General features: G+C 40.9%; 1 protein-coding gene across 5 annotated transcripts in view; it reads left to right on the top strand.

The window, feature by feature from the left end:
- Positions 1 to 19,329, top strand: part of FBXL4 (F-box and leucine rich repeat protein 4) — a 152,486-nt gene extending 133,157 nt beyond the window's left edge. For all 5 annotated transcript variants that reach the window (XM_090037134.1, XM_090037137.1, XM_090037136.1 and 2 more), the window contains one exon: positions 1,988 to 19,329. In XM_090037134.1, the coding sequence (XP_089893260.1) occupies positions 1,988 to 2,151 (164 nt within the window). In that variant the 3' untranslated portion in view covers positions 2,152 to 19,329. The remainder of the gene's footprint in view (positions 1 to 1,987) is intronic.
- Positions 19,330 to 22,271: the final 2,942 nt, after the last annotated feature.

Here is a 22,271-nt window from a genome sequence, read left to right as displayed (position 1 = left end):
TAATCCCCTTCTGGATACCAACACATCTCCCATGCCTGATTGCCAAAACCCCCAACTGTCCCCTGCCCAGCTGTCAACATCCTCAGTTTTTCCCTGAGAGCTTCATTCAAATACAAGAATATTAAGCACATCAAAATTTAGACCTTGAGAGCAGTGTAGAATAAATTGAATTAAAAAACAAACAACAAAGTACTATATTAATTGAACTGCACTGGGGAGTGAGGCAAGAGAGTTTGCAGGAATGGTGCCAGAAAATTTGGGGTCCCTGCCATATAACCTAAGTTAATTTGTAGCACAGAACATAGAGTTCTGTACCTGTCAAATTGGTATCCTCATACACAGCCTCTCTAAAGTTATTTCTAATGCTTAGTTCTTTTTTTTATATGGAATTACTAGAGACAGATGTTTTTCACTTGAAACTGTTTTGAACTATTTCCTGAGAGTGTGTTCAGATATCCCCTACCACAGAATTTAGGGTTTCAAAATTTTATTGAGGTGCCTCTTTGACAGCTGCAATGTATGGGTCTTCCCTACAGGGCTAGGATTGGTGGATTGGACATATGGATATGTATACAGGAATGCTAATTCACAGCTAATGAACAAAATTGTCCCAGTGTACAATAAATTATTGCTCTCAGGCACTCTTATGAAGCCAGTGCCAGAGAATTTTGCCAGGGAACAAATTGAACAACAAAGTAAAATGACAGATTTTAAGACACCTGCTGTGCATTTGTTCTGAACAATGAACATTTAGTCCAAGTAGAAAAACTCTAGCAAATAACAAGGGACCCAAACCCCACAATCTTGGAAAGGGTGGATTGGTAAATGACAGAATAGGCTGTCCCTTCTCTGAAGAATGTAGGATGCAAAATGTGTGCTACAGATCCTTTTATTTTTTATTTTCTTGAGAAACATCCCTAACTGTGCACAATCAAGGTTAACATTGTATACAACTAGGAGTCTACTTAACTTGCAGTAGATGAAGCAATTTTCTCAGGTTGGTCGTGGCACGAAGAGCCGATTTTGCAGGCATTTCGTGGTGGCCCTGCCCCTCACCACTGATTGGCAGAGAGGCATATTCACTTCACTGACTGACACCTTCACTTAGTCTATGTCACTAGCAGACAGCCAGACAGTAACTCTCAATCACTGATCTATGGCTTCAGTGATTGTTGTGTCGTCTTTGTATCAGAGAAAGTATTGGGACATTCTAAAACAGCATCCTTTATGAATAGTACTCTGTTTTGGGGGATTTTTTTAGGTTAATGTTGTGGGAAATCATGGCCAATGCAAGATTTCCCGGGCGTTACAGACAATGCCATTTTTTGTGGTTTTTGTGAAAACTGTAAAACCACTAATTAAGTAAACCCCTTTGTATAACTGTAGGACATGGTTCCTGTCACGTCGTAAACCACTGACAGAGGTTAATCACTGCAGCAGTGGGGCAGTTGGCCATAAAAAATGTGCATTTCTGTTACGGTTCAGTGTCTGTTGTGAAGGCTCAAGGCACCCTTTAAAATAATCCTTTGGTGGATTGTTCTCCATATTTTTTTGAATTGCACTTCATTTTCCACTGAAGTCAGTGAGGCCTAGTGCACTTCTTGAAATTACAGTGGGTCCTAATACTATGTAGCCCTATGTGTGCCAGTTTATCACAGACAATAGGGGCAAGACAGACACAGGTCTGGTATGACCATTTGCACTAGTTGGAAAGCTTTGCCAGAACCAAGAAAAAAAAATCCCATTTTCCTAAGTAACTTAGGATAATTCTCTATATAATTGAAGTTATGGAAATCCCACAGATCTTCTGTAGGAAAAAAATGCAAAATATTGCCCCAAAAGGGGCCCTTCTGAAATATAGCCGAGATAATGATGTTTGTAGTACAGTAGCAGTTTTCTTCCTATATTGTATAGTGGTAGGTTTAAAACAAAGGTTTGATTCACATTAACTTTTTGAGGTTTTCTTTTCTATCTTCTTTTTAAACAGGGACGAGGATGGTAAGCCCTACATCTTTAAGAAAATTGCTGGAGTCTTGTAAAGATCTTTCTTTACTTGATGTGTCCTTCTGTTCACAAATTGATAATAGAGTTGTGCTAGAACTGAATGCCAGCTTTCCTCGTGTGCTCATAAAAAAGAGTTTCACTCAGTGACTCACTACATATGCAGTAATTGAATTCATTTGACAGTGTTTCCTGTGAATTTGTGATGACTTTCTTTTTTTAAAGAAAAATATAAACTCTCCTATAAAATAGGGGAAAATGTTAATTATCCAAATGGAATGGATAATATATAAAATAATATATTTGGTGGGAAGCTGTTGTTAGTCTGTACTTACTACTTGTTTTACGATTTGTTAATTGGTTGCATTGCATGTTTTTAAATGCTAGCCAGATACGTGGCTTAAATTAGTGGAAAATGAAAACCTTACTCTGCAATGCCCTTTAAAAGAGCATTTTTATGATAAATTATATTAATGTTCAAATAAAAGTTAAGTTTTAATATTTAGTGCTAGGAATACGAGGGATGCTTTCTCTCTTTTTCTCTCTCCCTTATTCTACTTTGTGACATTTCGGTTTTGGTCTGCATCATACAGTTTATTGATTTGATCTATAATGGTCTACCTGAAAAATTGCTGATGCTTCTGTAAGATCGGAGTAGTTTGAAAGACACTTTTCCCCCTCTTTTTTGTTGGCAATGACTTAGAAGCTATTTTAAAATTTTGATGTGTCTGATGAGAAGAGGTAACTCCACATTGAACAGATGAAGTGCAGAGATACTTTGTAGCTCTACCTAAATGACATAACAGATATCTACAAAAATTCACCACATAAGTTGTATCAGAAACAAAAAGAAAATTACCTGCTTCTTCCTGGATATAAAATTTGGTGCAGGTGCTTACTGTCATAACTGATAATGTGTAGAAAACTGTAGAGCAATTTTCTTTTCAAATATCTAGACTATTATGGTCAACTTTGTGTTGGCTTGTGATACATCTGCTTATCACATTAAATACTATGAAGTACTATAACAGTATTACTCAGGATAATGTATTAGAAACTGAGATGCTTATTTTTTTTTCATTAAAACAGTAAGTCCCAGTAATCTAAATTTCCTTAACTGCTAAGACTGGAGTAAATAGATGTTGAAGTCAGAGATAAATTCTATGGTTTTCTTCCACAGTTAGCACTTGCCTGAGACATCCTTTCCTCCCTAAAGTTGTCAGTGTTACTTTGGATTGATATTTGCAGTATATGATCATATTTGTATAACTTACACATTTTATCCACTACTAGTGAACACAGACCACCAAATGTGGTCTGTCATTTGGGATCTCCTCCATTATTGCTGCCTTCAGAACATATTGTCCTGTATTGTTTCTGATTGTCCACTGGAAAAACAGGCAAAACATTTCATTCAACAGCAAGCTATTGCTCTACAGAAGACCAGCAAAGGATGCCAGAATTGATGCAGTAAATAGATGTCCACTCTAGAAGAGGACTACCTCAAACCATTGATGAACCACCTCCATGGATCTTGAATTAGTACTTCTGACTCTTCATACCCATACCGATGTTTTACAAGTCATTTCACAAAACAAGGGAAGAACATTTTCTATGCTTTATAAAACTCTTCTGATTTTAAATTTTACAGAATCTTTTAGAAAATTCCAGATCCAAAGACAAGTGCACAGATGTCTGTTGTTCACACGTAGATGTCACCATGTGATTTCCAGCTAGGTGCCTCCATTCAGTTTTTGTTTCAGGAAATTGGAGGTGCTTAGATGTGTTTAAATGTTTACATTTTTTCAGCTGACAGATGTCTGCCCTAAAGTGGTTCTGTGAAAGCCCTGGTATTATTTTGGGAGTACTCACTTCTTTTGGCAGTTTTTCCCCTCCCCCCCATCCGAAATTTATTTTTATTATGCTTTTATCTACAAGTAATATGTACTCATTGTAACTAAGAATTTAACATTAATGTCCAGTTATAGAGTACAGCGTCAGACAGTGGGTGTTTACAAACATTGATGTTTTTAAAATACCATTTTTTTCTATTGTATAATTTCACTCCTCAGGGTGCATCTGATTTTTTATCTTTCTTTTTCCTTAAGGAATGTTTCTGAGCTTGTTTTTAATTGCAAGTGGAATGGGATTGGCTTATGATGGATGCAGTGCCTTTGAAATTGTTCAAGTAGGTGAATAGTATAGCCTTATTCTGCAGTTTGCATGAAGCATAACAGAATTTGAAAGATGGAGTATAAAAAAGATGGAGAAAGAATTTTACTCCTCTTATTTCTTATAAAGAAGGTCAGAATTGACTTTTGTTTCATTTTTGTTGTTCAAACTAAAGGATCTCTTTTTCTACTTGCCTCTTGAGTTTGGAATTTAGTTTCTGTCTAGAACTACCTGTAGTAACTAGAAAATCCATTGAATTATCACATCATATTTTCTAGTAAAGTAAAACCTAAATTGTATTCAGTGAGTTCAGAGCTTTAACTTTTGCTTGCTTATGTTTAATTTAAAAGACTGATAAATCCTTTGGAAGGAAGGACATTTCTGGTTACAGTTCAATACCGTGCCCCTTCAAGTAATGGACAAAATGCTCAGCACAATATTGTATACCTCCAAGAAGTCTTCCAGCAAAACAAGGAAAGACCAGACTTTAACATTTCTGATGTTTCTAAGGTAAAAGGAAAACTAGGGGGAAAAAACCCTACACTCTCAAGTCTTCTTTTATACATCATAAATAAGCAAATTGTAGAGTATGTGATCCTAGTGAAGAAAACAGGACTACTAACATGCTTTATTCATCATAATGAAAGGAAAATTGGCCACAGTGCTTCCAGGTAATAATGAAGAATAATCAAGGAGTTTCTATTATATTGTCAAACTTGCATCACACAAGGAAACAACTCCTTTAAAATGATATTTATTTATACCTGTAGACTGAATTCCTCTTTATCCATGAAATGGTGTAAGCTTGGCCTTGGTTGTGCAGCCTTTCCCATGCTGCTTTGAGCAAGTGCCTCAGGGCTTGTCTCTAAATGAAGGTCACTGCAGAATAAGGTAGAGTGTAAATATCAAGTGTAGGAACCATTCTGAACCTAACTCCAGGCGTGGACACATTTATTGGGGGGGGGAAAGAGTGCTTTTTCCTGGCTTAATCCAGACGGATGAAGCCAATTAAAAATAGGCATTCTTAATTATTCCAAAATAGATGTGCACTCGTGTTGTGGACAGGCCCTCAGTGGTGTGACAGATGTATCACTTCTAAGAGAAACTCCATCTCTTCTTTCTTTCTCTGTCCTTTATAATACACTGCAAATCATGTGTTCTATAACAAGGAACAAAATTCTAAAGCAAATATGGAGTGCTTGTCGTTAAAGAGTTTACATTTTAAACAAAAGATAAACTTTTGCTAATACTTTTCAAAGCTTTGATTTGTCAGGAACTTAAATACATCAGAATTGTAATTAAACGATTGGATAATTCTGCTGAAGAGACTGCAATTACTCACCTACTTAGTAATGCATGTGAATAAGTTTCTTAGAATCTTAGAAAAGTAGGGCTGAAAGGGGCCTCAGGATTCATCTAGTCCAACCCCCTGCTCAAGGCAGAATCATCCCTCTTTAAACCAACCAAGATAAGTGTTTCTTAAGTTTGTGCTGAATGGAGGCTTAAAAGAGTAGATCTGCAAGAGCCATGATCTCCAAGTGCTTTGGGATTGGAAATCTGAAGCATCTTACAGATAATTGGGTATTTTCACAAAGGAATAACCCTTCTAAACCAGTACTGGGATTTTCCATGCTTATTTTCACCTTCATAGGATGCCATGGAACTCAGGCACATTGTACTGTGCTACACAGCTGTAAGCAACCTAAAAGATTATCCAGACACCAATAGTGTTAAAGACATATTGTCATCTTGAAACAAAAGTCCTGTGGCTACACTTGAGTTTCCCCAGCAATGTTTGGACTTTTTTAGTTTTACTTTCATGTTGAAAAATGTATTTCTGTGCTCCATTGCCAAGTTAAAGACACGTGCAACCAAGTGATTATATGCAAAGTTCTCTCAAATGTACAAAGTAAACCAAAAAACATAAGGAATATATTTTGAATCTTTGGCTCACAGGATCATTATAGCAATAGATGTGATTTTTTTAAGTTAACTCTGTCCTAATCAGAAACATTAACTCCATTACATTGCAGAAACATAGGTTATCTTGTGACTTGAAGGAAGATAATGTGCATCATTCTTGCCAGCATATAAAACTCTGTGTATAGGCCTCTTATAGTATTTCTGAATTTACTAAAATATGATAAAATGTGACATTATTACAAATTATGGTATATACATATGTCTTACTAGTGAATTGCCCGTCAAGAATGACAGTTGAATGGTGTCTTCCTTGATGGCATTGTGCATCTAATTGTCTTCCCACAGCAGGATTTTCTTGGGACTGATTTGCATGGTTTTCCTGATTACGTGTGTATTTAATTGTCTTCTCACAGCAGCCTCCTCTTGTGAATCATTTGCACAGTGTTCTTGATGGTGTTGTGCATCTAATTGTCTCCTCATAATAGCCTCCTCTTGGGACACATTTGCACGGCTCTTGATGTCACTAAGTCCAGCCGCCTTCTTCGTGTAGCTTGGTCCTCAGGGCTTAGTTCATCTGTCTGTGTGTCTGTCTGTCCGTAATGCTCTTTAAAGATGCCAGGAGCCTGGTACAGCTGGGAGGGCAGAGGGAGGAGCCAGCTGAGGAAAAGAGGGAACTGGGCTCTTGGCTACTGTGAGGCTCCTTTCTTGATGGTGTTGTGCATCTAATTGTCTTCTCACAGTAGCCAGGAGCCTGGCTTCCACTTTTCCTCACCTGGTCCCCCCCTCTGCCCTCCCTGTCACGCTGGGCTCCTGGCACCTTTAAAAAGTATTACAAACAGACAGACAGATGGACAGGCTAAGCCTTTTATATATATATGGGCGTAGTCTGTCCATCTTCAATTATATAGGGCTTAATATAATACTATACTATATATATTAGTTTTTTTGCAACCACAAAGTAAACTTAGCCTTTAGCTTATATTCCAGCTCTATTATTTAGGAAATAAAAGTATTCTTATTTTAATGCATCTGTACATATTAAACATTTTCATAATGAAGGTGCTTACTGTTGGGATCTCTTAATTTACTGGAAGAGGAATTGTGGTATTTTAACCTGGCTCAACAGGATCTGTATAGATTGGGTGCTCCAGCGGTGTTTTTGGCACTTTTATCTAATAGCTGATTCAATCAAGCATTAGATAAAAGTGCCAAAACGCCCTGCTGAAGCACACTATGCAGACATTGGGTGAGCAGAGTCAAAGTAATGCCATGGTTCTGCTGTGCTCGGTGCAGGGGCACGCCAAGCTGAAAGTAAAGTGCTTTTTCCCCCCATGTTTGTAAGCAGCCTGTGGGTATTTATACACATACCTTTTCATCCTACCATGTGCCGGAGATCCACTGGATTGAAGCAGACTCGATTATTTGAGCCTGCTCCACACACAAACTGGCATGCACTGTGCTGTGTTGTGCAGTTGTATAAGTGGCAAAATGTGCATCAACATGCAGAAAATGGTGGTAGAGTGCTTTTGAACTAAAACAACTTAGATATGTTTTAGTTTAAAAGCATGCTGCTGCCGCTTTTCTTAGTACTTGCATGCATTTTGCCACTTATACAACTGTATGCTCTGCAGCACCAGGCATTTTTAAAAGCACCCAATGCTGCAGTGCAAATGTGTACAAATGCCTGATACATTTTAAAGTACCTGTGCCCTAGTGTTTTAGTTGTCAGCAGTATATAATACATTACACTCTTTTCTTTTCTTTTTTTTTTTAATGTCTCATAGCAGATGTTACATTTATGATGTGGTTAACATTTTAATCATACCATAAATATCAACATGCCATGCATTCAGCCAATGAGTTTTCCATTTAATAGAACACTATCCACAAAGATGTTCTACATGTAATGTAGTGTAGAGCATCTTTGTGGCTGGTTTGTGTGGTTCCATAAATTGAATGTGTGGCATATCCTACCTGGAACTGCCCCATCCTGATTCCAACAGTCAGTTGCAGATTTATCCATAAGCAGCATCAGCGTTAGGACAGGTGCAGCCTTAGGTTCAGAACTCAGCCGGGGGCACCCAGTCCTGATGCTGACAATCGTGTGATGGTTAGCATTGGAACTGGGCTGACAAGGGGTGCTGGGTATATGGCTTGCAAGGGGGTCCCTCCTGGCCTTGCAGTCTGTGTGCCTGGGATTTTTTCAGGTGACCCAGCACATTTGATGCCTTGCCCAGAAGCCCCTGCAGGAGCTGCAGAAAAAAGCAGTTAATCTGCCAGGTCATGGCGAGCGAAGCTCCCTTGCAACCCATGAACCCAACCACCTGCTGTAAAGACCCTTGCCCCACAGTTCCTGCAACCTGGCACTTACCATGAGAGCCTTACCCTGCAGCTTCTGAAGGGCAAGCTTCTGTGGAAGCTGCAGGGCAAGGAAGTTAGCATGCTGGGCTGGTCTGTGGCAGGCTGGGATGCCATGTGTGCAACATTAATCTCCATGGTGGGGGCATAATCCCTTGGCTGCCCCTGACGGGAACTTGGCAAGCCACATTTGGGTTGCAAGGGTCTTGTTAAAGTAATGGTGCAATTAGAATCAGTCCCCAGCTCCAATCTCACATCCAACAGCACCCTTAGAGACAGAAATAATTAAAAGTACATATCCCAGAGCGGTGCTGGGCCCAGGTGACAGCTGGAGCAACCCTGAGCTGCCAGATAGCATGTGGCGCCACATGGTGCCCTGCCGAGCCAGGCCACACCCATGTGATGCAGCAGTGTAGTGTCAGGCAGCTGGTGCCAATCCTTGCTGCCCCACACAACATGGGAAGGCTGTGCCACAAGGCTCCAAGCACCCAAATTGCCGCTGCCACTGCTGGTAAGCTTGAGCTGTGCAGGGATGGAGAAGCAATCAGGGAGCTGGGGAGAACGGGAAATGAGAGAGCAGGGGAAGTGATTGGGGAGCAGAGGAAATGAGGGGAGAGCTGGGGAGAGCACGGGAAATGATCAGGGAGCAGGGGAAATGAGGGGAGCAGGGGAGAGCTGGTGAGCAGGGGAAACAGCTGGGGAAACGATCGGGGAGCTGAGGAAACAATGGAGTGAGCGAGAGGCTGGGGCCAGGCCAGGGGGCCCCATAGTCTTCTCCCCCCCTCCAGCTATCCCAACCTCCCTACTTACCTGGCACAGAGCTGGGTCCAGGTCCCTTCTGCAGCCTGTACTGCTGCTTGCCCTGCATGGGCAGGTAGTGTGCTTCAGCACTAGGGCAAGGGCCAGTCATAGAGATGCTCTGGCTGGCTACTAGAGCATCTCTGTGCAAAACCGAGCCTCCAGTTGCCTTGCGGCATGGTTGGGGGACCGTGCCCTGCCGTGCTTTTATTGCCCAGGTTTTTTTTGTGGGGGTTGACCCCTGTTATCCAGGTATCTAATTTTGCCCCTGTGCTGAAAGTTGTAGTGTGGGGGGAATGTTTTTTTGTTCTGGCACCTCCTCTTGCAGCATCTCAAAGGGGTTTCAGATGCTGCAAGAGGCACGTGCACACTTGTCTGGACGTGCCCTAAGGGTTCAAAGATATTTGTAATTATCTCTAAAACAGGCTACTGTCCTAACATACGTGACCTCATTAAGTTGTAATTAGTGATTATCTCGGTGTCAGCTCATGCAGAAGGACCATAGAAAACTGAAAGAGAGCTACTTTAGTTCCAGTTTGTAGGGAACAAGAGGAGTGCTTATCACACTGTAGTAAGAAAAGCTAAGGAAGAAAACAAGATACAGACATTGGATCCTTGGCTGTGATGATTCGCTGCTCTAATACACTCTGTCCTGCTGAAGAGCAGAATGGAAGCAGTTCGTTTCTGCCATCCTGAGGCTGCAGTAGTTTCTGTGAAGTGACTTCAGTAAGGGCATTTATACATATACCTTTTTGTCCCACAACACACCAGAGATCTTCCGCTTTGGAGCAGACTTGATTAATTGAGTCTGCTCCACACATGAGCTGATGCGAACTGCACAGTGCTGTGTGCAGTTGTATAAGCAGCAAAATGAATGTCAGCAGGCAAAAAATGGCGGTGCATTTTTGAACTAAAACACCTCTGAGTTTCAGTTCAAAAGCATTCCACCACCATTTTCTCAGTGCTGATGGACATTTCGCCACTTCTACAACTGCAGGCATTGCAGCATCAGGAGCTTTTCAAAGTGCCCAGTCAGTGCTGCAGCGCTTACATATGTAAGTATTAGGCCTGTGTGAAGCAGCAAGTATTTGCTTTGGATTTGGCCAATTTGGAGGGATGGTGATTCAGTTCGGTGATTCTAATCACTGTCCTGATTCAGATTCAGAGCTTTGGCCATATACTATAATGGAGAATCACTAAAATACCTATAACTTTGTCATTCTTTTACAGATTTGGATGAAAACAGCAGGGATGGTAGCCCCTTCTAAGGGCATGAAGTCTGTCAAGTTTGAAGGAGATATGGGTCCTATCAAGGTGCAGGGTTTCTGTGAAAGTGCACCTCAAATTGTTGAAAGCAAAACTCATATCACTTGTGTGTGTTAAGGCAGAGAGGGATGAAAACAGGAAGGATGGTAGCCCCTCATGAGGGCATGAGGCCTTGCTGCAAGCCTTCTGAATCTCCAGATCTCTCTGAATCGATTCAGAGGCTTCTGATTTGATCCAGACCTTTTAATGGTTCTCCCAATTTGATTCAGAGATTCAGCTGCCAAACCAGGCTGAATCTCCTCCAAATCAAATCCGCTACCGAAGCTTTGCATAGCCCTAGTAAATCTGCCCATGGACTTTGCTTATAAGGGGAGACTATTCTACCCCTATTACATTGGGAAGACTCTTGAATAAAGCTTGTTTCTTTCTACAAGAAGGAACCTACCAGCCTGGAAGGAGCTGCTCCTGACTTCTTGGCTGCAGTTGCCTCTAGCCCCTACTGGTAGCTAGTTTGCACTGTATTCCTTTCACCCAGTCTGACTTGTTGGTGGAAAGGGAGTTCTACTACTAGATTGATCAAGATGGTGGTAACAAGATGACCGACCTAGTAGTAGAACTTCCTTTCCACCAGACCTTTTGAAAGGCAAAAACAGTGATGCAGGAGTGTGTGATCCCTAATTCTAACTGCTCCTATTTGAGCTGCTGATGCCTACTTTAAAATATAAAGTTAAATTTTAACAGTTACTATTTCACTTTTTTAATTATTTCAGAATTCTTGGAATAATTCTGTAGTTCTAATTAGCAGTTACTCAAGTTTATTTTACAGTTTAAGTGTCTGAAACCATTGCAAAGCTATAAAATTACTTACAAGAAAGAACTACATCTGATAAAGTTACTCTGTATATTAGAAATATCAGTAAGGAAATTAGTTGTCACAACCTTATCAAGAGAAAACAGGAGTCATCAGCAGTTTGTGGGTCTGTTTCTTTGTTATTCTAGTAAGTTGTACATAAGTGATGCAAAGAATACCTTCCACGTAGGTTGGCAAGTCAGTCAATTGACTGGTCAAATATTGTCAATTGACCATTGAATTGACTGAATATTTTTGACTGGTCAAAGATTATAGCAGTTTAAAAAAAAAAAACACCAAACCCCTACATTTTTTGTACAGCTACTCCTCACTTAACGTCATGGTTACGTTCTTGAAAAATGCAACTTTAAGCAAAATGATGTTAAGCTAATCTAATTTCCCCATAAGAATTAATGTAAATAGAGGGGGTTAGGTTCCAGGGAATTTTTTTTCACCAGACAAAAGACATTACATATATATACAGTAAACGTTTTAAATAATTTTAAACAAACAATTTAATACAAGTATAAGTTTTAAATCATTTATACAATCACAATGAAGTCAAAATGTTCAGGGAATACTTTTACCAACACAATGTAGACAACAATGGCTGCCACACTGAAGTGGGAGCGTTGCTTGGCCTACGTCACAAAGTAGTTACCTACTAGCAGGCAGTAGCCAAACAACATTATAACCGAACGTTGCTCGACTTTAAACGAGTATGGTCTCTAATAGATCAGTGACACAATGTTAACTGGGACAATGTTAAGTGAGAAGTTACTGTAGCTTTCTTGACAGAAATATGATTTTTGTTTTTGACACACTTAATGGAAAATTTGTGCTTTTTCTCTCTATTATTTGAACTCCCCTCTTGTCAGCAGGGAGGCGGAAAGGGATCTGGGGGTCATCATTGACTCCAAGATGAACATGGGCCGGCAGTGTGGAGAGGCAGTAAGGAAGGCCAACCGCACCTTGGCATGTATCCACAGATGCATCTCGAGCAGGTCCGAGGAGGTGATACTCCCCCTCTACGCAGCACTGGTCAGGCCGCAGCTGGAGTATTGCGTCCAATTCTGGGCGCCGCACTTCAATAGGGATGTGGACAGCATGGAGAGGGTCCAGAGGAGGGCCACTCGTATGATCAGGGGACAACAGGGCAGGCTCTATGAGGAGAGGCTACGGGACCTGAACCTGTTCAGCCTCCAAAAGAGAAGGCTGAGGGGGGATCTTGTGGCCTGTTATAAGCAGGCATTGGGGAAGTCACTGTTTCCCTGAGCACCGCCAGGAGTGACCAGGAATAACGGTCACAAGCTGGCAGAGGGTAGGTTTAGGCTAGATATCAGGAGGCGCTACTTCACGGTCAGGGCGGCTAGGGTCTGGAACCAGCTTCCAAGAGAAGTGGTGCAGGCTCCTACCCTGGGGGTGTTTAAGAGGAGGTTAGATGAACATCTAGCTGGGGTCATTTGACCCCAGTATTCTTTCCTGCCATGGCAGGGGGTCGGACTAGATGATCTGCTCAGGTCCCTTCTGACCCTACAAACTATGAAACTATGAATTGATTCCCTACCTTAAAGGACCTATAGGATTATAACTAAGTTTTCTTCCCCTCTGTCCAACTTACTCCTTAGTTCAGGAGCCAGGAAAAGGGTAATAGTAGTGGCTTGAAGACGCCTTCTTTATTCTTTAGGACATCTAGAGTACGCTTTGGTTTTTTTTGTTAAGTCTGCATCAGTGAGAGGCCACATCAAGAGGTATGAAGGAATAGGTCTGGCTCTCACCCCTGGGACTCCAGGTTCCTGTAGTGCATGTTAAGGACCTGACTGAGAAGGACAGTAAGGACTATAATTTTGAGATAGCTGATCCATGCTGAAACCTCCAAAAATAGCCTCATCAGGAACATACTCCCACATAGAACAAATTTAGTTACTGTATCTATATTCAGAAAAAGATGCTTTCAATCCCTTATTTAAAGAATAGAGCAGCATTAACAGCTCAGTAAGCAGCAATCTGGAGATACCTACATTTGCTGCTTATGGATAGTGTTAACACGTGTATTCACATCTTTCAAAATGGTGCATCTTAGGTCTCTCTTACAATATTCATAACCAGTGATGATTATGGGCACTGATAAGAGTAGGCATCCTAAACTGATGGGAGTCCCTTGAATACAAGTGAAAAATTCACTTTCTGAATTAGATTCCTACAAAGGGGAAAGCCTATCTGGAAATCCTATTTGGCATATTTTTTAGTTGCATTGCAGTGTTGTGGTGGGATACTAAGGGAATTAATAAAATGAGCAAAATTAGAGGGCTTCCATAGCTGCTAGAAAAGGTGGCTGTCAAATTCCTTCATTGTCTGTGTCCAGCGAAGTAAGACGCTACTTCCATTCTGTAATTGTGGTCTTCACCAGAATTTTATTTGGTGCTTTGTGCAGGAATCTAGTTATAGTCATCAGTCACTTGGTAGTATTGAGACTTCATCCACCTAATACAGCAGTTCAGAAATGTTTTGTCAATAATTCTATATAGCTTTTAATTTTCCATTTCAAATTTAATTATTCAGTTTGGTTCATGTAAAAAAAAAGTTGATTTTTTTTTCCCTAACTCTACACATCTCTATTTTTGTTGTGCATTTCTAAGGCTATGCACAAGACATCTTTTACTTGGATACTCTGCACTAAATACTTTTTGTACTGCAAATAAAGTGCATGAGGTAATATTTGAAATGTATTATACCTCTAGATTCCAATATTCTGTTTTGTATATTTTACATAGTAATATAAATTAAATATATATATGCATATGTTTTGTGTAAGGACCTAAGGTTAGAATGTGAATGAAGGTAAGAGTTGAAATCAGAGAATGTAGGTTTGAGAGCTGAATTTTCTCTTGGTAGAATTTGCACTATGCTGTATGTCACTGGTTCTCAACTGGGGTGCTGTGGCACCCTAGGAGTGCTGTGATGCAAGTGCTGCTACCATAGGCAACGAGGTGAAACTGCGTCATGTACAGGGTTGCAGTATGCACACAATCCTGCTGTATTAGGGCTTTCTTCAAACTCTTAAATAGAACAGGAGAGCTGGCTTAGACTATAGCATGTCCCAGTCGGCACCCACCCCATGCTTCTCTGAGAAACAGAGGTGCAGAGGACAGTTCCACCTGCACATTTCTGTTTCCAGGAGGAGTGTGGGGAGGCTGGACCAGGAAGGGTTACAGCCCAAGCTGTCCTGCTTAAGAATTATCGGAGAGCTCTAATGCTGGAGGAACATGCCACAGCCCTTCCTAAGCTATAGGGCAGTTTGTGCTGAAGCACTGGTAAGTTGAGACACCACCAAAAGTGGTTCTCAATGGGGTTTACCAACACATTCAAAGAAGTGATGGAGAGGTACTCTGACTCTGAAAAGGTTGAGAATGACTGGTTTACGTGTATGCAGTGTTAGACATTAGGAAATTTACATCTTATAGATTAAATCAGAAAAGCATAAGCTAACCATTTTATGCTGCTTGGGAAGAAAATTAGTCTAGCTTGAGGAAGTCACCATTTTCAACTCTCTAATTTGATACTGTTTGGAGCAGTTAGCATAACTCTGTTTATTTCTGTAAAGCTCTTAGCATATTTTTGATGCTCAAAACTAATAAAGATTTAAAATCTGGAAAATCCTCCTCTAAGGCCACCTTCCTTTTGAAAAATGCCTCCTTTGTTTAAAACTACATTAATATGTGTATTTCTTTTTCAATGTCTTTGTTTCTGGCTTCATTTATGTGCTGACTGTGTAGACACAGACAATGGTAGTGATACCCATGTAGAAAACTTTAAACTCTAAACACAGATTACAAACCTCAGGATCACTTGTTCTCTCCTGCTTGAGTGGGAAGCAGTATTTAGTTGTTGGCATATGATAGTATGAATAATTATTTTTCTACTGGCATAGTGCATGAAACATGTTTAGTGTAATTACATATTAAATTAAATTGTTGCACAGTAGGTTCATAATATCACTACTTTAATGGGAAACTTAGACTCAGACTGAATATTGAAATCCTTTTGTGCATGTATGTGTGTATATTTTACCTTTAACCTATTTCCACCAATGCATCAGGGAAAATTTTGCAATGCATTCTATTTTGAAGCAATTTTGTTTCATGTTATATTTTCAGTATTTGTTTCCCTACGTTTTATTACTAGATACATTTGTATAAAGCATTGGAATAAATTGCTGAAGGCTCATCTTTGCCTATTTTTTTTAATTTCACCTGAAACCAGTCATTTATTACATTACAAAGCTGGCTATAGTCAGCTGACAGTGATGTTGTGGAGTTCGGATTCAAGTTTAGATGAAAAAGAAGAAAGGCATCTTGGTCCCCTTCTTTGCAATAGTGTGTTTTAAGAAAGAACACTCTTAGTACAGATTTTAGGTACAGAAAAGTTCTTGGATTTAAATCAAGATGGCAGTTCGTGGGCTGCCAGTGGTCTATGGGCCCCAGTAGCTGTCACTCCTGCTGCTATGTGGCGGGGTCCTTATGTTGTCCATGTGGCAGAGGCACCATGCACCAATGCCATTCCCTTGGGGGCAGGGAGTTGTGGACCACTGGAAGTTCCCAAACAGGAGGAGGGGATGGGGAACTGCACATCCCTGGTGTAGCAAACAGAGACCGGGGGGAGTACAGGAATCTCAAAGTAGTGTGCTGTCTGCATGGTGTGCAGCCCCTGGCATACTAAAATTGAACAGCCCTCGGTTAATAGTACAATAATGTCAGGTCTACTTTCTCTTCCTTCAGCTGTTCTCCATATCGATGCCTCTGCCTGTCTAGTTTTAATTCCCTTCAACTAAGTAAAATGAACTTTTACGCTGTCTGCTGTATTTTAAAGTAAATTCAGGTACATTCAAAATAACTGTTATGGTTGTGGATGAAAGTAAGGGCTTGTCTACAGTTGGAGTTATATTGAAATAGTTGTTCAGAAATAGTTAATGAAAAAAGCTTTAACTAAACTGGAATAAGTGTCCACAAAGTGAGGTATCTAGGGATAACTGTTGCACTCTAATCCAATTTAACTTTCAAGTTTAGACAAGCCTCTGTTATCAAATGTCCTCTAAGTCACGTGTGCAGAATGGATCTTTTAGTCTTAGTCTATTTTCTAGCATTAAGTTGTGGCAAAGCTGCTGTCACATTTGGCATTAGTGGATATAGTATTGATGTTGTTGATAGGCAAATGGATGCAGAGACTGAAACCACCTCTAGAAGTAGTCCTTCTGGCACAGTTTGAGGCACAAAAAATTGCCAGTGGAATGGGAGGTACTTCTCTGCCTGTGTTTATCACATTTGTGGATAAAGAGAAATGTCACCTCTTAGCCTTCCAAAGTCAATACCTGAACTGAGCACTAAGTCCACTACAAATAAATATATATGTGTGATTTAATGATGTGGTCCATTTTCTGTTGCAGCATTAGGATTTGAATTTTGTTTCAGTATACAGCTCCCATGTAACTTCTTTCCTCTTCTATAAAAAGACTCACATGCTCTATCTACATGAGCATGGGCATACGTCTCCAGCAGCACAAATTTGTGCTGCTAGTTTGTCCTGCAGTGCATGCCCCTGCTTGTGTGGTTTACATGTGCTGCAGAGGGGCTGGCTAGGGCAATGCAGGACTAGTCAGAAGGCAGCCCCCATGCTGAGGCACTCTGCGCCCCAGCTAACCGGGGAGCAAAGCCCCCACGCCATTCTCCGGCTGGCTTAGACTCAGTGTGCCTTGAGACTGGGGGAGCAGGCAGCTCCGTGGGCTGGATGCTCCCATGTCTCCACGTGCCTGAGCCTGCAGAGTCCTTGCACTGGGGCACGTGGAGACAAGGGCTGCCTGCTCCCCTGTCTCAAGGTGCTCCAGCCAGCCAGGGAACAGCTGACTGGGGCACAGATTGCCTCGATCGGGGTTGCACAGTGCATGGAGATGGAGGATCAGACAATTCATCTCCGCATTTGTCCCACGCACAGCACTTTAGCATGCTTTGTGCCATTTTTTTGCAGGGGGGTGGGGTTTGTGAACAGGAAATCCTTTGCCCAAGCACTGTTTATCAGTTGCACAGCACACGGTTCAACATGCAACATGTGCAGTTTGTAGCACTGCAAAGAGGTTTGCGGTGCCACAAACCGTATATGCCTATATATATGGATCTGGCCATAAGGAGTAGTCCTTAAATATAAATATCCCTGCTGTACACATTAGCACCAGTAGCCAGCAGCTGCAAATGATACCTTTTCTTAATCAAGGGAAAGAAAATAAAAAACTAAAGCACTTAGGGAGAAGTGCTCCTAAGCAGAACAGCGTTAGTGCTTCACGTTCTGTGGCAGGTTGAATGTGACTTTTTCACATGAAAAATGAAGCTCAAGAATGCTTTAACAAAAGCAGTTTTTACCTTTTGTAGAACTTCAGTAACTGGTCAATTATTGTTCCCCAGGAAATTTGTAGCCAGCTTACAAAAAAACTATGGAGGATGTGTGAACAATGTCCCACACTCATCTGCTAGTATTAATGGGAGTTCAGTAGCTAAAATCCCTCAAATCCTTCTTTTCATTGCCTTCTGTCAAGCTAAGCAGCACCAGTAAGGCCAAACTCACTGTTTCTGGAAACTAGTATATTTGCCCATGAATCCCTGGCTCCATTCTGCCAAGCCTGGGTTTCTAAGGTCCTTTCCCATCCTTATATAGCTAGGCCCTGCTTAGCTGCCCAGGTCAGAAGAAAGCAGGTGCATTCAGAGCAGCATGTCTGAAAAATCCCTTGAACGCCCATGGGAAAACAGATGCCTAAGATTGGCACTGCTATTAGAAACTTAAATAAATCATGATAGAAGCCATGTACAAAAAAATGGAGGCGCACTTCAGAGATGTATTTGAACTCCGACTTTCTGCTTTTGGTTCCATGGGCACATGAAGCTAGTATCCACTTATAAGGATGACATACGGGTCCAAATGCAGTAAATATTCAAAGGTATATAATCAAGCATTTCTGTGTTTACTTTACATCCCAGAATTGTTCCCTTTGGCACTAATTCTGCAGTCATTGTGCTTATTTTTCCTTCCAAGGGCAAATGCCTATATTTGAATGGGCTAATTACTAAATTGGCCATCAGCTAGGAGGTGCATATTAAGCCTTTACAGCCTGTTTTTAGTTGGGGGTCTGCTTTTAATGGTACCTGGAATAATCTGAACATCTTCTGTATGTTGGCTTTAATGTTTCACTCTGAGGTCTGTGTTTTATATTTTAGTATGCAAACACTTGCCTATATTTAAACAATTATATTCTTCATTTGTGTTCCATTTCACTGAGTTGGAGGCACTATATTATGATAGTTTGTTATCATTTTATTTGGCTCAAAGTTTTATATTTATTAACCCAAAGGTCTCTAAGTATGAAACGCACTCTGCCAAGAAGGCAGTTGTATACATACTGTTGAATTTCTTATATTCGCACAGTTCAGGCCCAATCTCCAGCCTTTGCTCATGAGAGTGATCCTTACTCTTGTTTTTCATATAAGCGCTTCTGATGCATTTAAATATTACTCAGATGAGTAAAAGTTCTGGAGGCTGGGTCCATATATATAAATGGTTTAATATCTTTTTGGAAAGTCAGCTAATGCCTTAGGCTACTAACTTGAAACCAATTTGCTTTCTTCTTCAAAAGAAGTGAATTACATGTGTACACGCTGATTGTTTTCTTCATAAATAAAGCTTATTCTGACAAAATGTTAGATCATTTAATCTGAGTTGTACAATTATATTTAATTAATTTCAATTTCTTTGTATTACTGACAGTTTTATAACTGAATTTCAATATTTGTTGATATCAGGTTATAGAAATAATGTATAAATAAACATTTATTTTACCCATAGTATTTACTTTACAAAATCAATTTGTTTCCTTTCCCTTGTGTTGCAAAACAGGAAAAATAAATAAAAATAGAGGAAAATGATTTGCCTGCATTCATTGACCTTTTGCGCATTTATTTAAAAACCAGAGAAATAAAACATAAAATATGCCTTCAGAAGAATAGTTTGAAGGTATTTCTATCACTGTTCGCTTTAAAAAGTGGTTATTCCAGATGTGTTTATATTGAGAATTGCTTGAGATCTAAGTTGCCTTTCCCAAGGAAATACTTTATTATTATTATTATTATTATTGATATTACCGAAGTGCCTGTGAGCCCTAGTCATAGACCATTACTTCATTTTACAAGGTGCTGTTCACAGAATAAAAAATATGCCTTGCTCCAAAGACATCACGATATAAGTACAAAAGAAGAGAAAACAGATGGAAATTACCCCATCTCTCAGCATACATCTGTTTTATTCTTATAGTAATTTTGACAACTATGTGAGGATTACAGTATAGCTGTAAGAAGCATTCTTCCAAGAAAAAATATTGTCAAAGTTTTTATAAAAATAAAATGTAATAAATATTATAGTTTGCATCTCCACTATATTGGCATAGTTAGGGTTAACATTTCTTTAATTTAGTTATGCTGACAATAGATTTAATAGTTTAAGAATGTTCTGTAAATTTATATAAACTCTATTATATGGACTGAAGTTTTTATAAACTCTCTTTAACTTTTGAGACTGGGGAGAGAGGAATGCTTATAAAATCGCTATACTATGTCCAGCATAGTCCACAGTCAGTAGTTATTTAAAAATGGATAAATGATTTGTTAAATTTTGAATCTTTTTATTCATGAATTATCTAAGCTAGATCATGATTTTCTTGTACTTTTTAATTCAGAGCTGTTTGCTAGATTGGTGTTGGCTTATGGTTTCTTCAGAAGCAGTTTACTAGAGGTATCCAATAATTAGAAATATTTGATTGGATACGTAGATTGCATAATACATTTTTATATCTTCATTGGATAAATGAGTGAATAAACTTGTGTAAGCAATTTTGATTTCCCATCCCCCCCGTTATGTTATAATATGATATTCAATATATGTCAAAGTAAATTGTTACCAGTAAATTTGCTTGGAATATTTTTAGCAATCTAGCAGAAAAGAAACATAATGATAACCATTCTAACTTTGTTTTCGTCATCACCATCATAGTAATACTAATCCCAGAAAAAACATTGGAAACATTTGGCCAGTTCTGGTGTTTTATCAAGATGTGAAAGCTGATTATCATTATTAATTTCATTATAGAGAATCTAACCTTTAAAAAAATTAAGTACTTTTTTCCATTTGTCGTTTACTATTATTTTAGTATGCATCTAGTCAGATCCTGCAAGATGGGCTAGAACTTTCTGGCCAGTGAATCCAGGCCATCTGCAAGCCAGATGTGGCTGATGGTCCCGATCTGGCATGGGGCAGTCATAGCAGGGCCCTGTTCAGCTTTGCAGAGTGAGGCAGGAGGCATCCTAGCTTTAACCTGGCCCTGTGGCGGGGAGGGAGAGGGTGTGATCCAACCTTGTAGGAGAGGGGGTGAGGGAAAGGGGCATGGCCCAGCCTCAACACAGCCTGGCAAGGGGCGAAGATGGCATGGCCCAGCCACAACCTAGCCCCTCAGGGAGGAGGGGGTCATGGCCCAACCCCAGCCCGGCCCCACAGGCAGAAGGGGGCTTGTGACCTAGCCCTGCAGCGGGGGAGGAAGGGGCTTGACCCTGTCCCAGTGCAGCACCACAGGGGGTGTGGGATGGCTTCATCCAGCCTGGGAGGTAAGAGGGTGTAGGTTGGCTTCATCCAGCAGCAGGGGAGAGGGGAGGAGGGGCATGATCGGGCCCCAACCTGCTGCACAGGCCTCAGGGTTTGAGAGTTTAGCAGCAGGGGAGGGAGGGAGGCTGGCTGTATTTATTGCCACCACTCCCCTGCCACCAAATGTCCTGATCCGTGGAGAACCCCATGGGCTGGATACCTCGTGTTCTATGGGTCACATTTGGTCTGCTGGCCAGAGGTTGAACATTCCAATGCCGTTTATGCTCCAAAGCTACAAAATATGTGAAATGTGTGAATTGTAAAAATTTTAGTTATAGTGATCACAGGAGACCAGGAAAATTATGTTCATAGTGCTGAATGCACTTTTTTTCCCTGCTGTACACAAACTGCCATGTCATTTAACTTAGTCATGTTCAGTTATAATAAAAATGTCATTAGGTAGAATAACCATTAACTCAAGTAAGATCTGAGGGTACTCGGTACTTCACAGGAGTTGCCTGGCACCTTTCAGAATCAGGCCTGTAATCCTCACAAACCCTTGTCCATAAACAGCTTTTTTTTTTTCCTAATGGTTTCATAGTTTCATAGTTTGTAGGGTCGGAAGGGACCTGAGCAGATCATCTAGTCCGACCCCCTGCCATGGCAGGAAAGAGCACTGGGGTCAAATGACCCCAGCTAGATGTTCATCTAACCTCCTCTTAAACACCCCCAGGGTAGGAGCCTGCACCACTTCTCTTGGAAGCTGGTTCCAGACCCTAACCGCCCTGACCGTGAAGTAGCGCCTCCTGATATCTAGCCTAAACCTACCCTCTGCCAGCTTGTGACCGTTATTCCTGGTCACTCCTGGCGGTGCTCGGGGAAACAGTGACTTCCCCAATGCCTGCTGATCCCCCCTGACTAGTTTATAACAGGCCACAAGATCCCCCCTCAGCCTTCTCTTTTGGAGGCTGAACAGGTTCAGGTCCCGCAGCCTGTCCTCATAGGGCCTGCCCTGTTCTCCCCTGATCATACGAGTGGCCCTCCTCTGGACCCTCTCGATGCCGTCGACATCCCTCTTGAAGTGCGGCGCCCAGAACTGGACGCAATACTCCAGCTGCGGCCTGACCAGTGCTGCGTAGAGGGGGAGTATCACCTCCTTGGACCTGCTCGAGATGCATCTGTGGATACATGCCAAGGTGCGGTTGGCCTTCCTTACTGCCTCTCCACACTGCCG

This window comes from Crocodylus siamensis, chromosome 1 (genome assembly GCF_052110815.1).
Source record: "Crocodylus siamensis isolate JL-2025a chromosome 1, ASM5211081v1, whole genome shotgun sequence".
NCBI lineage: Eukaryota > Metazoa > Chordata > Crocodylia > Crocodylidae > Crocodylus > Crocodylus siamensis.
This window is presented reverse-complemented; position numbering and strand designations above follow the sequence as displayed.